This window comes from Xyrauchen texanus, chromosome 1 (genome assembly GCF_025860055.1).
Source record: "Xyrauchen texanus isolate HMW12.3.18 chromosome 1, RBS_HiC_50CHRs, whole genome shotgun sequence".
Classification (NCBI taxonomy): Eukaryota; Metazoa; Chordata; class Actinopteri; order Cypriniformes; family Catostomidae; genus Xyrauchen; species Xyrauchen texanus.
Window position 1 is genome coordinate 10,156,663 of NC_068276.1, and position 15,721 is coordinate 10,172,383.

General features: G+C 38.1%; 1 protein-coding gene across 1 annotated transcript in view; it reads left to right on the forward strand.

Moving 5' to 3' along the window:
- The window catches only part of adamts17 (ADAM metallopeptidase with thrombospondin type 1 motif, 17), a 273,229-nt gene that overhangs the window by 166,809 nt on the left and 90,699 nt on the right, over window positions 1-15,721 (forward strand). The window contains exons 16-17 of the mRNA XM_052129527.1: window positions 589-669; window positions 2,679-2,836. Of these exons, the coding sequence (XP_051985487.1) occupies window positions 589-669; window positions 2,679-2,836 (239 nt within the window). The remainder of the gene's footprint in view (window positions 1-588; window positions 670-2,678; window positions 2,837-15,721) is intronic.

Genomic DNA, 15,721 nt, shown 5'->3' on the forward strand with positions numbered 1-15,721 from the left:
TTTTAAATGCACAACTGTCTTTTGTCTTTTGAAATATTTCAAGCATTGCATAACATTGTAGCCTCTGCCATTTGGTTGCTAGGATGTGTATCTGTTTAGAATTGGACTCTTGCTAAGCTAACGGGAGTGATGCAGTTTTGGTTCCATGTACTTCATCTTCCAAGCATCGTACAATGGAATGCTTTTATGGTCAGATGGAGATGTCAAGTAAAAATATTGCACATCTGACTTTGAATGACTTTGCATTATCAATGTGAATGCTCTGCTCTGACTGGCCAGAAATAATGTAAAAGGTCTGCTCTGATTGGCCATGGATATTATGCATGGTCTGCTTTGATTGGCCATGGATATTATAAATGGTGTGCTCTGGCCAGGGAGAATGCACTATGCGCATACATACATTTTCATACAATGGAATATCCAAAATATCACAGATGTTTTCACACATTCAAACACAAACATGTTTCCACACATGCACCTGTGCATGGCCACCTGTACATGGCCACCTGTACATCATTATGAAATATTGCTGTTGTCTCTTTCCATTTTCCTCTCTTCTTCCCATCTTTTCTTCTCTCCTCCTCAAAGGTTACATCGAGGCAGCTGTAATTCCTGTGGGAGCTCGACGAATCAAAGTTCTGGAGGTCAAGCCATCCCATAGCTTTCTGGGTAATTACTCAACCTTTTGCTATAACTACCACCTTCTAAATTGGAGTCGGGGGTTCTGGGTACTTTGCATAAAGTGAATGAAGCCTATTTTTAGGATGATTGTTTTTGTTGTTGTTTTGTATTTACATAGTGACATAAACATAATATATCCAGACATTTTATATTTGAGTGTTTTTGTAATTCTTATGATATGATGATTCTCATTACTGTAATAAAATAATTTTCATATTAGAATAAAAATACTGTTTTATTATTTTTAGTATTATTATTATTCAGCGTAATTAAAGGCAGTACAATAAATACTACCATGATGTATAAAAACATTTAAGTGCAAATATTTTTTTTTTTTTTCACATAACAGTAATGAGAAATGGGGGGTGCCTTTAGCATAATGTCACATATTAATGCAAAAAACAGGTTTTGTTATTCACTATTGTATTTAGTGAAACTCACTAAAGAGTTTGTAATATATCTGGTAAAAGGCAATTAAGCATTGTTTTGTCCAGCTGGCCCACAATGGATGAGTGAATGCATTTAATTTAATTCATAATAATGAGTCAGAAGTTTGAAAGGATTCAACTTTCAGAATGAATGTGTCTTGCATTCAAAAAGTAATACTGACAGATCATAATGAAGTTTTACACTTATTTTTCTTAAATAAACAACCCTTCTCCCAAAAGACAATATTATATGATTTACAGGTGTTGGAGGTTATTAAAATGTCCATAGTCTAAGATCTAATAGACTGAGTTTAATAACATTATGAGGTTTACACTTTAGTGGCTGATGATTGTATTCTTGGAGAGAGAGATCTCTTATACGTAATTAAAACTTCCAAAATGTAGTGAGCTGCTTACCAAGGCAGCGTTTTTAGGCTTTATAAATGCTTAGCAACATGCTAACATCCAACTGTATTGAAATCAATCATGAATCAAGTCTCCCCTGCGCTGCTCTTCACGTGAGGAGCACTCTTTATGTGGTGTGTTGAGCTGCTGCCATGTAGAGGATCCCAAATCAGCCACTTATGAGGTTCCATTTAAGGTAGGATACTGACTTAGAAGACAGCTGCCTATTTAGGCAGTAGACAGCAAGGCAGTTCACTAGTTTTGAAATAAACACCTTTTACATTTGATTGATTCATACAGTGATGTGTTAACATATTGAATGTTTAGTTTGGGCCTGGTTTGCCATCATTAGTAAAGGGACAGATGAGTATTTTTAATGTTTTTCAAGTCTCCCCTGCGCTGCTCTTCACGTGAGGAGCACTCTTTATGTGGTGTGTTGAGCTGCTGCCATGTAGAGGATCCCAAATCAGCCACTTATGAGGTTCCATTTAAGGTAGGATACTGACTTAGAAGACAGCTGCCTATTTAGGCAGTAGACAGCAAGGCAGTTCACTAGGTTTGAAATAAACACCTTTTACATTTGATTGATTCATACAGTGATGTGTTAACATATTGAATGTTTAGTTTGGGCCTGGTTTGCCATCATTAGTAAAGGGACAGAAGAGTATTTTTAATGTAAGCCAAAAAGCTCGAAGTTGAAAGCGAACTCCTAAATCTACAGTGACACAGCAAAATAAATGTTTTTTTTTTTTTTAGCTTTGCCGTAAATTTGCAGTCTGAATTAAATGTAATGCAATATAAATACGAATTTACATGTTTTTGCACATGCAAAAGGTGCATGTTTGAAAATGGTGCTTTTGATTTATTTATTTTTTGAAAATGGTTTCAGAATTTAATTTTCCACCATTTCAAACTTCTATTTAAAAAAGACATGGCAAGATACTTACATTGTAATCAGATTTCTACTGATGGTATTGACCAGTTTAGAGCATGTGTTTTAAGAATATCTCTATTTGAAATTACCTAATTTTACGAGAACAATATCAATGGAAGTTTATTAGCTCACCCTCTTTATGGCAATATTTGTAATGCTGATTTGTATTGCTTCATGAGGCTTTTGCCTTAAAGAAAATGTATACCTTTATTTCTTATTGACTGGTTTAGCTTTGAAGGACTCCAGCAAGCGATCCATAAACAATGACTGGAAAATCGAGCTGCCAGGGGAGTTTGAGCTTGCTGGCACCACGGTTCGCTATGTGAGAAAAGGACTTTGGGAAAAGATGTCTGCCAAGGGACCCACTAAGACTCCACTTCACCTCATGGTAAAATCATTAGGTCCTAACATCTACCCCAGGGGGACATCGCTTCCTTTCTTAGCTCATTGCCACTCTTTCACATGTTACTTGATACATTTTGCTTTTAATGTCAATGTGAAACTTATTTCACATTGAGTTTTAATTTTATCCAGTGTAAAATCATTGTATCAAGATTCATTTTGACAAAATTTTAGAAGAAAATTACTTTGAATAACATGCCCCAAAAAGACCAGAGTCCATTTTAATTAATGTCATGTTCTAAATGTGTATAGTTAATTTAGTGTAAATATAGCAATGTTGCTCTCCCCATGAATGGCAGAATGGCTTCCAATGAGCCTTAGGGATTTCCAGAATTAACAAAACGTTTCATTTTAAATTTGGAAAACAGGCCAGTCAAATACATAATTTAAATGGAAAACAGAACACACACACAATTTTGTTTTGAGAGCAATAACACATTTTTATTTTATTTTTTGTGATGCGGCAAGTAATAAACCTGGAGTCTTCCCCTTCTTGAATGTCTGGAACTGTTTTTCCACCTCTTGCACCAATGCAGAGATCTACTGCAATTATGATGTCATGTTGCGTTAGTTGGCCCTCAGTGACCCTCATATTGCAACTTGCTATCGAGTGAAAGTCAATGCTCTTAGCATGTTATTTTGCTTTAGGTTTTCCTCTTTACGATGCAGAAAATGGGTCCCTAATAACCATTTCTCCCTACAGTCAGAAAGGGTTTAAAGGAAAAAAGTTTGTTTAGTCTGGATTGGCAAAAATGGAGCCTTGAGAGAGATCCCTAATTAGTTTAATTAAGCAATAAAGCAGGCTTTAGTAGATTCCTGCCTCTGAGAACTCCTTTGGCACGTAGCTGCTCAACTTCAAATGGTCAGGGTATTTTCGCTTCCAACTAGAATATTTTAGCTAAATTGCTGATGTGCTTTCGGTCGGCATTGGATAATTTGAAAGAGGCTTATGTCTGACCTTACATTTTTAAATTACTGCAAAGAAGTAAGAGTTGCATTTACTAATAGCATGTTTAATATGCACACACTATCTGCCTTGTTTTAGTGCCTGCTTTACCAAAGCAATTATGCAGATCCAGCAATGGCAGCAATGCAACTAAAAGTTTTGTGCTAAATGTAATTTGTATGCCTCAAATGCTGATATTGCATGTCGGAAATTACTAGGACTGTAGAGCATTGCTCCAATATATATGCAAAGTTATAATGCTGTTCGCTATCATTTGATCATCATTTGGTCAATTAATGTTATTGTGATCAATAGAAAATGTACACAAACATTTTATTCAGCAAAAGTTCATTTATAGCCTGCATTCCGTGGTGCGTCATTATTAGAGCTGGAAAATAGCAGTTTTAGGGATAAAGCGCAAGCTGTAATAAGCCTAATTTACAAATAAGGGAGATGTATTTGAGAACAATGAGATCAAATTATTTAAATGATCATGGCACTATTTGAGTGCATTTGAGCACTATTTGAGTGCATTTAGAGCCTGGTCAAATTGGATTGCTGGTAGTTAGTGAATAAGACGAGGTTATTGCAGAAATGCTGTGCACAAAGGTTGTGAAATGCTTGTTACATTTTCCCCTCAGATATGAAATTTTAGTGGCATGTGATATACAGGTTAATTACATATTCTTGGTCTATTAATTGTTTAGGTAGTGCAGGGAATTGAATTACCATTGTATAGTTTACACATTGTTGACAGCAATTTGAACATATTGCTGCCTATGAGGTCATTGGAGTTTAGTTTCATTCAAGTCATTAGTAATTGGATGAAAGTGAGGCAGTTCTTTAGGAGGGGTCTTTAGGGGCTTAATTTCAGCTCACAGGCCATTCTTCCACAGTCTGCACAGTAAGTGAGGAAAAAAGCTCTCATCAGATAGACCCTGTGATACATTAAAGGTTCTTGGTCTTGTCGATGAGCTTGGGGCCATAGTTTCGTCCTGTCGCTGGAAATTATTAAAGGGAAAGAATGGAAGTGATCTTTCTTTTCCTCTCAGCATTTGGTAGCCACTCAGTATCTTACCTCACACTTGTTTACAGGCCTTTGGAGGTAGTTTGGTGTCTGGAGATTGCTGTAGAACAAAAAAAGTATGAAATATTTCAGTGGAAGAATGTTTAGGGCAAGATTTACTATCCTTAATATGCTGATTATTTTCATCAATGTGAATCAACAAGTCAAAAATTTCCTTGGCTGTTCAGTAAAATGTTTCTTATAAGCAAGCCTTGGAAATTAATTGATGACAAGTTAATAATGTTGTCGAATAATTCAATGTCTTATATTTCTGTAATTTAAAGACCTCATGAAATGGCTTGATGGGCACAGGGTTTATGATCTGTGTTGATGTATTTCCTATTGAAACACTTTAAAAAAAAACTTATAGCCAAGGGTCTTTAGTTTCACAGCTTTTCACCCTAGAGAGTGTTTGTTGGGTAAAAATGTGTTTATACTAGTGAGTGTAAGTTACTATAAAATATTTATTTGAGTTTATATTGTTTTAATTGTGTGAGAAGAGAGCGTGAAGTGATGCAAGTGAATTTAAACTAGCACAGCTATGTATGAAATTGGTTGCCTAGGATTATTCATCATACAATTTGACAATCATTATACAGTGGATATAAAAAGTCTACACACCCCTGTTAAAATGACAAGTTTTTGTGATGTAAAAGAATGAGACAAAGATAAATCATGTCAGAACTTTTTCCACTTTTAATGTGACCTATAATGTTAACAATTCAATTGAAAAACAAACTTAAATCTTTGTGGGGGAAAAATTAAAATGAAAAAAAAACTTACAATAACCTGGTTGCTTAAGTGTGCACACCCTCTTATAACTGGCGATGTGGCTGTGTTTAGAATTAACCAATCACATTCAAACTCATGTTAAATAGAAGTCATTACACACCTGCCATCATTTCTAGTAGCGTTTTCCTGGCATTTTCTTAGTTGCATCTCAGAGCAAAAGCCATGGTCCGCAAAGAGCTTCCAAAGCATCAGAGGGATCTCATTGTTGAAAGATATCAGTCAGGAGAAGATTACAAAAGAATTTCCAAAGCATTAGATATACCATGGAACACAGTGAAGACAGTCATCATCAAGTGGAGAAAATAGAGCACAACAGAGACATTACCAAGAACTGGACGTCCCTCCAAAATTGATGAAAAGACGAGAAGAAAAAAGTCAGGGAGGCTTCCAAGAGGCCTACAGCAACATTAAAGGAACTGCAGGAATTTCTGGCAAGAAATGTGCTACAATCAATCACAACAATCTCCCGTATTCTTCATATGAATGGGCTATGGGGTAGGGTGGCAAGACGGAAGCCTTTTCTTACAAAGAAAAACATCCAAGCCCGGCTGAAATTTACAAAAACAAACATCAAGTCTCCCAAAAGCACGTGGGAAAATGTGTTATGGTCTGATGAAACCAAGGTTGAATTTTTTGTCCATAATTCCAAAAGGTATGTTTGGCACAAAAACAACACTGCACATCACCCAAAGAACACCATACCCACAGTGAAGCATGGTGGTGGCAGTATCATGCTTTGAGGCTGTTTTTCTTCAGCTGGAACCGGGGCCTTAGTTAGGGTGGAGGGAATTATGAATAGTTCCAAATACCAGGCAATTTTGGCACAAAACCTTCAGGCATCTGTTAGAAAGCTGAAGATGAAGAGGAATTTCACCTTTCAGCACACATCCAAATCCACAAAAACATGGCTTCACCAGAAGAAGATTAACGTTTTGGAATGGCCCAGCCAGAGCCCCCCTGGGCTGTGCACAGGAGATGGCCCCGCAATCTGACAGATTTGGAGCACTTTTGCTAAGAAGAGTGGGCAAATATTGCCATGTCAAGATGTGCCATGCTAATAGACTCCTACCCAAAAAGACTGTAATAGAGTGCTGTAATAAAATCAAAAGGTGCTTCAACAAAGTATTAGTTTAAGGGTGTGCACACTTATGCAACCAGGTTATTGTGAGTTGTTTTTTTTTGTTTGTTTTTTTTTTTCCTCAAAGATTTCAGTTTGTTTTTCAATTGAATTGTTCACATTATAGGTCACATTAAAGGTGGAAAAAGTTCTGACATGATTTATCTTTGTCTCATTCTTTTACATCACAAGAACCTGGCATTTTAACAGCGGTGTGTAGACTTTTTATATCCACTGTATGTATTGCTCTCCTTGTGTGTATCTATCTGTGTGAACAGACTGGAGCCAATATGTAGTTTTCCAATACCTCCTTATGTTGACTCCAATTTCAGTTTAATAAGAGTGAATGTATTGGGCTTAAAGATAAAACACAAATAAAGGCTTTAAGTAGACAAATACACATACAGTATAACCCAAGGCTGAGAGAGCTAACAGCTGAGCAATTAATTATACAAAACAACTGAAGATAATGAAGCATTCCTAAAACTAACTTAATAAGAGACAAGTTCTCAATTTTGTATATTTTTAATTAATTACTCTCAGACAATGCTTTCGAAGGTGTGAACATCTTGCTTATTTTAAATTCCTATCAAAACAAGAGTGCCATGTGAGGAGCCCTACTTAATTAAAAAGGCAGAACACTCCCCACCTGACATTTGTGAAAATGTCATAATTAAAGAACTAATTAAAGGAGTATTGTCTTACTTTCTAAGCTGCAGAATTATTTAATATACAAGCCTGAAAAAAAGTCTTACTTGACCCTCCCTTGGTCATGTTAAGTTCAACTTTGCGAACTGTTTCATCTTGACCAGCGAAAACGTTTGTTAAATGTAATATAGGTCATTCAGTGTTGGTTTATTGTCCTTCAGAAGCACTATGTCACCCTCTTTAATGTTTGGGTATGGCTCCTGCCATTTGCAACTAACTTTTCCTGCCATTTCCAACAAACTTGTAGATTTTGTAGTTATTCCTGTTTCCAGTGACACCAGAATTGGTTGGCTAAGCTCTGTACTTGCTGCCACTGGTGTTTGTAGATGTAATTTTCTGAGAAGTCTCCAGCTGTTGGTGGAACACTTGTTATCCATGGCAGGCCAATTATTCGCTCATATGCACCTCCCTTTGGCACTGTTATAACTTTTTGGAATTCAAGCTCATTGCAAGCACCAATGAAGTTCGTTCCACAGTCAAAATGTTTTGTAGGACCACAGATGGCAAAGAAGAGTGAAGAACTTTAGGTGTCCATAGATGTAATGACTTCAGTGTGGACTGTGTGGGTACTCGTACAGGTGAAAAGCCTGTGAGCTTGCTGTGAGCTTGACCTCTTCTTGTGTGGTGAGCTACAACTGTCCAAGTGTCGAAGAAATCTGGTGGCAAGCCTGACATTTTCTGCATTTTTGTTATGCCACAAAGCTTCCAACAGGTGGCACATGCATTAACAATGCTGCTTATGCATCTTTTACATCAAATAAGCCATAATCCAGTAGCATGGATGGCTCCCTCTGTGAATGTGCTGCCTTGGTGCTACACGCGTTCATGATAGTGGTGTGTGAGTAATGTGGAAATGTGATGCTAGTTTTCATCTGCCCCCAACTTTTAGTAGGCCATCCTCATCTAAGAATGGCTTCAGTTTTGAGAGTGGAACTTTACTGCATTTGTTTTCTCCTTCTTTCACAGAGCATTTCAATCTCCTTGATGAATGTTCCCTCTGCACTGAACTGATTATCACATTTTTTACCTTTTAGCAGCTCACTTGAAGTGTGGGTTTCTGAGCACAGATGCCAGCCACTGCATAAATTGTATTCGCTGGTGGACTTAAAGAATGAGCTACATGGATGAGTGATGCAACTGCTCTTTGTAGAGATTTCTAAGATTAGAATCTCTGAAATTTGTCATAGGCCAATTGTTTGTCCTTTGTTAATGTAGTGCAAGTTGTCACTTAAGGCCTGATTTCAGCATCTGAGTCTGGGTCTACTAGTGCAAAGTTGTCTATTATAATGACGTTGATTTTGATTTGCGTAGATTCACCAGACTAGTGAGCCAGATAGATTGCAAGAGCTGAGAAGCCTGGATAGACCTGGAAGCAAGGCTAGCAGCATTGTGCTCTGCAAGTAATATCACCACTGCTTTGGATCTGAAAACTGTCTGATTCTTTGAACCCTGTTGTGGATGTAGACATAGAAACATTTAGTTTCAGTGTAGTTGTAGCCACATAAAAACTTTCAATCATTGTAGAGGTAAAAGCATCTGGATTTAAATAAATCTCTTGGACAATGAGCTCTGCCATATCCACTGCTAAGACTGCCACACAAAGCTCTAATCTGGGTATGGTAAACTCATCTCTTATTGTCCGTTCCGCTTTTCCTAAGATAAAGCCGATGCTGATTTGACCATCTCCATATGTTGTCTTGAGGTATGCTACATCACATATGGCTTTAGTTGAGGCATCTAAAAAAAAACACAGATTTCCTTGTGTTTCGTTTTTGAGAGAGAGTTGGCTGTAAAAGGACTAAGGATGTGAAGTTGTTTCAGGTCTTTTAATGAGTGTCTCCATGATTCTCACTGACTGTTGTGAAAGTGGTTTGTCCCAGTTTGCACCTTCAGTGCACAGCTTTCAGAGTAGAAACCTTCCCTGTATGGTGACAGGAGCCACAAGACCAAGAGGATCGAATAAACTATTGATTATGGATAGTAGGTCATGGCCTGTGAATTGTTTGTTGTTGACTAATACTTGGAAAGTAAATGTGTCAGTTGCAGCTTCCCATATCAGAACAAGGCTGCTCTGTCTAGGCATGGCTGTTCCACTGAGATCTAGGTCTTTGTTGTTTCTTGCGTGATCTTCAGGTGTGAATACTTAAAGTACTATTGCACTGTATGATGCAAACTTGTGCAGCCGCAGGTTTGATTCAGAAAGGGATGCCTGTGTACTCTTTAACAGGTTGATTGTTTTCTCTTCAGCTGGCAAGGAAATTAGTCCATCGTCCACATAGAACTCACACTCCACAAAGTGTTTGGTGTCTGAACCATGTTGCTGTGCACTGTGCTCTGCTGCTCGCCTCAGGCCATACATTTCTATTGCTGGGGAAGGGCTGTTGCCGAACATTTGGACTTTTATCCTGTCCTCAATCACTGCAGAGGTCATTATCATGGTGCCAGAAAAGTAATCTCAATGATCAGTGAAACATTTGTTGTATGTCTGCCATCACTGCAACACACACTTTCCTCAAGCTGATCAGGACACCCAGGTGTCAGGTGATTTTTTTTTTCTTTAAGTTGTACATGAATTGTACAGTTACTGAACACTGAGGGTCTTCCAGATGTTTGTCTTAAAACTGGAATCCTTGGGCTTGTGCGCATCTCTTAGGCATACTTCACCAACCAGTTCCAATCCAAGATCTAGTTTTTGGTGAAGGGTATGTTGTGTGGCCACTAATTTCCTTTATCACTTTATGAGCTCGGAGTATGTCTTGCCAAAGCAGCAGGAGGATGTGGATTTCAGGGTCCAGACCTAGGATTTTAGATGTTAGCACTTGAGAAGATGTGTATGGAGAGCAGTGTTGGAATTTCTTCCTAGTTTTCAGGCATTTCATTCAATTAATGTTGCAAAAATAAGGCAAATTCCACCATTTGCTGCTTCGATCTGATTCTGCCATTCACTCTTCTCCCCAAACACTCAATTCACGCATTCTCAGGATGCCCCTCAGGAAACACTTTGACCAGACAGGTCTTGAAGCAAGATTTAATTGAAAGACCACTTCTACAAACTAAAGAGCTCAGAGAGCTCAAATTTTTCTCCTGCATCTTCCCCACCATGATGTGATGGAGGATTTGGGGTTTTTGGTGCCCATGAAGGTGGACCAGGATACAGAGTGGAGTTGTAACTGTTACTTTTGCATTCATCACACTTAAGAATGGCTTTGCACCCAGAGTTGCGTGGCACAATGCGATGTTCGGACGTGTAAATGGCGAGCTCTGCGCACTTTGCTAGTTTTCATACTTTTTGTGTCAAACCGGTGAGATTCGATATACCCTGATTCTTAACAGTCCTAGGAGGACAATATGTCAAAGAATTAAAAATCCTCTGGCTCTGGAGACATTAAGACAATTACGTGCTCAAACTGAAGCCCCCGAGCAGCAGGCCGCAAGCCCGGAAGGCGATTTGGCTGATGAGGTGAAGGAAATTCAGCGACAATTGATGAGCGTGTCGGCAATGCTGACGAAGGTCGTTGCTGACTTGAATCTTGCTGTAATACGTCGATCAATCACTGCGATGGAATCGAAATTTCCTGAGATGGTAACGAGTGGCAGATGTTGAGAAATGGAATGATTATCTGGAGTCATCAGAGAGGGAATAAGCTGCTAACTCTCTTGCGACCCAGGTGGATTTGGAGCGTGTCTGGGAAAAGTTGGAAGACATGGAGAATCGTAACCAGTGGAATAACTTCAGAATTGTTGGAATTCCTGAGGGAGCAGAGGGACAGAATATGGTGGAATTCCTGGATGGGCTCTTTCAGGGTCTGCTCGACATATCAGGCCATAAGTTGGAAATTGAGCCAAATTCCTGAGATCATCCGATAAAGGTCTTGTGTTCCACGAGGCGAGGGGTAAAGGAATACTTTCTTGCAAGAACCACAACATTTTCTTGTTTTCAGACTTTGCGAATTCGACAAGAGAGAAACGTGATCGATTCAAGGAATGCAAGAAACTCTTACATCAACCAAAGGCCGCTTTTGCACTGATGTTCCCTGCCAAAACTGAACAGCCTTCTTTTTTTTTTTTGTGCTGGTTCCACTAGCGGCTGGAGTTTGATTTGTGGAGGAACACACCTTTGGGACAGTTATGTGGATGAATCTACACATTCTATTTTTTTATTCAGCCTATTGGATCTTCCCTACAGGAAGCTGAACATTTTTCGAAGATATAGGGAGGACATGTTTTCTTTAGTGCTGGCTCAAGTAAGAGCAGGGGAGTCATTACATTGATAAGTTAGCATCAACAATCAAATGTATCAAACACACTAAAGATAAATTAGGAAGAGATATTAGGTTTTAGCAAAAATTCAGGGGCAAAGTTAGATTTTTGGCTAATATTTACACGCCTAATGCTGATGATTAGGGCTTTTTTATGTTGCAAGCCACTGGTATCCCTCATGATATAATATTGGGAAGATCCTTGATCATTGTGAAGCAAAAGTGTGCCCCCTAGGGCAACACTGACGCTTCCACAGGATGTGTAAAAATCTTGGTTTTACAGATATTTGGAGACTTTTGAACCCATCTAGTAGGGACTATAATTTTTTTTTCATCAGTCCATAAGGTTTATTCTAGAATAGACTTTTTATGTACAAATTCCTCATTTCATCTCTTGTTGATTGCTGAATTGGAAACATCTTTCCACACCCTGGTTAGTTTAGAGATGTTGCCACATACGGAGAAAAATAAATCATATAGTTGGTGCTTTAATGTATCCCTTTTGTAAAATCCTGAATTCCAACAAATGTTAATGGCTTAAATCAATGTTTATTTGGGGTTCTTAGGGGTTGGATCATAAAAACACGAGAGCTCGTGGAGTTGGAAGGGAATATTCAAAGTGCTGAGCCAGAGCTGAAGAAGTGAATGTCGTCTGTTGGCTCTAATTGAAATACAGATATAATACTCTTTTGTAGTGGAAGGGTGAGTTTTGGCTATTCAGGGCAAGACAGTCATACTTTGAGTCAGGGGACAAAGCACGTATCCATGATTGGGAAGGTTAATGCTATTAAAATGAATTGTATTCCAAAATTCAATTACCTACTACAAACTCTCCCTGTAGATGTCCCCCTCTCTTTATTTCAAGCAATATGATAGCATAGTAAAGTCCTTCAATTGTAAGGGTAAACTTCCCAGATTACATTTCAATAAATGGCATAGGCTGACTGACAAATGTTGGCCAGGCCTACCCAAGATTTTGATTTATTATTATGCATTCAGTCTCAGACATTTGACCAGCCCCTCCCTGTTTTTGTATTGAACTGGAAGTTCTTGCCCCAATTTCGCCATTGCAAAGCCTTTCTATCAAACTAATCGTAGAAGTTATGTTACACTCTGTTATCTTGCATTTGCACTCGATATGGACAAAAGTGTTCAGAGTGTTTAATTCGGACATGTATTTAAATGTTGCTCCGAACATATAACCTTTGAAAATTAGGTTCAACATTTTGGGATCCCCAGATCTCCGTTCTTTAGGTATTTACAGCTGCGCCATCTGCTCTGTACTATTGTGGGAGTAGAATAGGTATGTGGCTTGTTCCCTGACATGCAAACACTTTGTGCTGATGAAGAGCGGCTTTTTCTGTCGTAAAGTAGGGCTGCACAATTAATTGAAATAAAATTGAAACCGCGATATGTATGTATGGACAGCAAAGGGCTGCGATATAAATAAATAAATAGTCTGCTCACTTCAAAGTTAATTTGCACTGCTCTGTTCAGTCTATGGTTAGAGCATTAAATGTGAAACAAATATTACCAACTTCAAACACGTACATATAATAAGTTTAGATAAATTAGGGCTGTCAATCGATGCAATTTGTTTATCGAATTAATTACATGGTGTCCCGATTAATTAATCGTGATTAATCGCATATACAAATATTTGCTGAGAAAGCACCTTATATAACAATAATTCAATATATAATGATTATACAAATTTATATCAATATACAATTATACATAGTTATCTTTAAAAAAAAAAAAAAAAAAAAAATATATATATATAAATATAAATATATATATATATATATATATATATATATATATATATATATATATATATATATATATATATACTGTGTGTATATATATATATATATATATATATATATATATATATATATATATACTGTATATATAAATACAAAATATTTAGATAATTAAAATGCATTACATTCTTAATCATTGATAAGACAATACAAAAAGCAGCTTTAGATTACAATGGTGGTGGGAGTGTCATGGTCTGGGGCTGCATGAGCGCTGCTGGCACTGGGGAGCTACAGTTCATTAAGGGAACCATGTACAGGAAAGTATTCAGACCCCCTTAAATTTTTCACTCTTTGTTATATTGCAGCCATTTGCTAAAATCATTTAAGTTCATTTTTTTTCCTCATTATTGTACACACAGCACCCCATATTGACAGAAAAACAAAGAATTGTTGACATTTTTGCATATTTATTAAAAAAGAAAAACTGAAATATCACATGGTCCTAAGTATTCAGACCCTTTGCTGTGACACTCATATATTTAACTCAGGTGCTGTCCATTTCTTCTGATCATCCTTGAGATGGTTCTACACCTTCAATTGAGTCCAGCTGTGTTTCATTATACTGATTGGACTTGGTTTAGGAAAGCCACACACCTGTCTATATAAGACATTACAGCTCACAGTACACGTCAGAGCAAATGAGAATCATGAGGTCAAAGGAACTGCCTGAAGAGCTCAGAGACAGAATTGTGGCAAGGCACAGATCTGGCCAAGGTTACAAAAAAATGTCTGCTGCCCTTAAAGTTCATAAGAGCACAGTGGCCTCCATAATCCTTAAATGGAAGACGTTTGGGACGACCAGAACCCTTCCTAGAGCTGGCCGTCCGGCCAAACTGAGCTATCGGGGGAGAAGAGCCTTGGTGAGAGAGGTAAAGAAGAACCCAAAGATCACTGTGGCTGGCTCCAGAGATGCAGTCGGGAGATGGGAGAAAGTTGTAGTAAGTCAACCATCACTGCAGCCATCCACCAGTCGGGGCTTTATGGCAGAGTGGCCCGACGGAAGCCTCTCCTCAGTGCAAGACACATGAAAGCCCGCATGGAGTTTGCTAAAAAACACCGAAGGACTCCAAGATGGTGATAAATAAGATTCTCTGGTCTGATGAGACCAAGATAGAACTTTTTGGCCTTAATTCTAAGTGGTATGTGTGGAGAAAACCAGGCACTGCTCATCACCTGTCCAATACAGTCTCAACAGTGAAGCATGGTGGTGGCAGCATCGTGCTGTGGGGGTGTTTTTCAGCTGCAGGGACAGGACGACTGGTTGCAATCGAGGGAAAGATGAATGCGGCCAAGTACAGGGATATCCTGGACGAAAACCTTCTCCAGAGTGCTCTGGACCTCAGACTGGGCCGAAGGTTCACCTTCCAACAAGATAATGAACATAAGCACACCGCTAAAATAACGAAGAAGTGGCTTCACAACAACTCCGTGACTGTTCTTGAATGGCCCAGCCAGAGCCCTAACTTAAACCCAATTGAGCATCTCTGGAGAGACCTGAAAATGGCTGTCCACCAACGTTTACCATCCAACCTGACAGAACTGGAGAGGATCTGCAAGGAGGAATGGCAGAGGATACCCAAATCCAGATGTGAAAAACTTGTTGCATCTTTCCCAAAAAGACTCATGGCTGTATTAGATCAAAAGGGTGCTTCTACTAAATACTGAACAAAGGGTCTGAATACTTAAGACCATGTGATATTTCAGTTTTTCTTTTTTAATAAATGTGCAAAAATGTCAACAATTCTGTGTTTTTCTGTCAATATGGGGTGCTGTGTTTACAATAATGAGGGAAAAAAGTGAACTTAAATGATTTTAGCAAATGGCTGCAATATAACAAAGAGTGAAAAATTTAAGGGGGTCTGAATACTTTCCGTACCCACTGTATGTCACTTGTTATTTATTCGTAAATAATTTAGCCCTGTTGTCAAAATCTATATTATGTATAGAGAACGTAAACTAATGATGATTAACAGGATGAATAACCAATCACTGAACCTAAGAATCATGACAGTGAAGATGAATGGGAGAAAAGAAAACAATCGAAATACGCTGCAGCACGTAACACTCACACCCTTAAAAACAAACATCTATACATAATATAGATTTTGACAAAAGGGCTAAATAATTACGCTGATATTTATTAAACTTCTTCGAGAA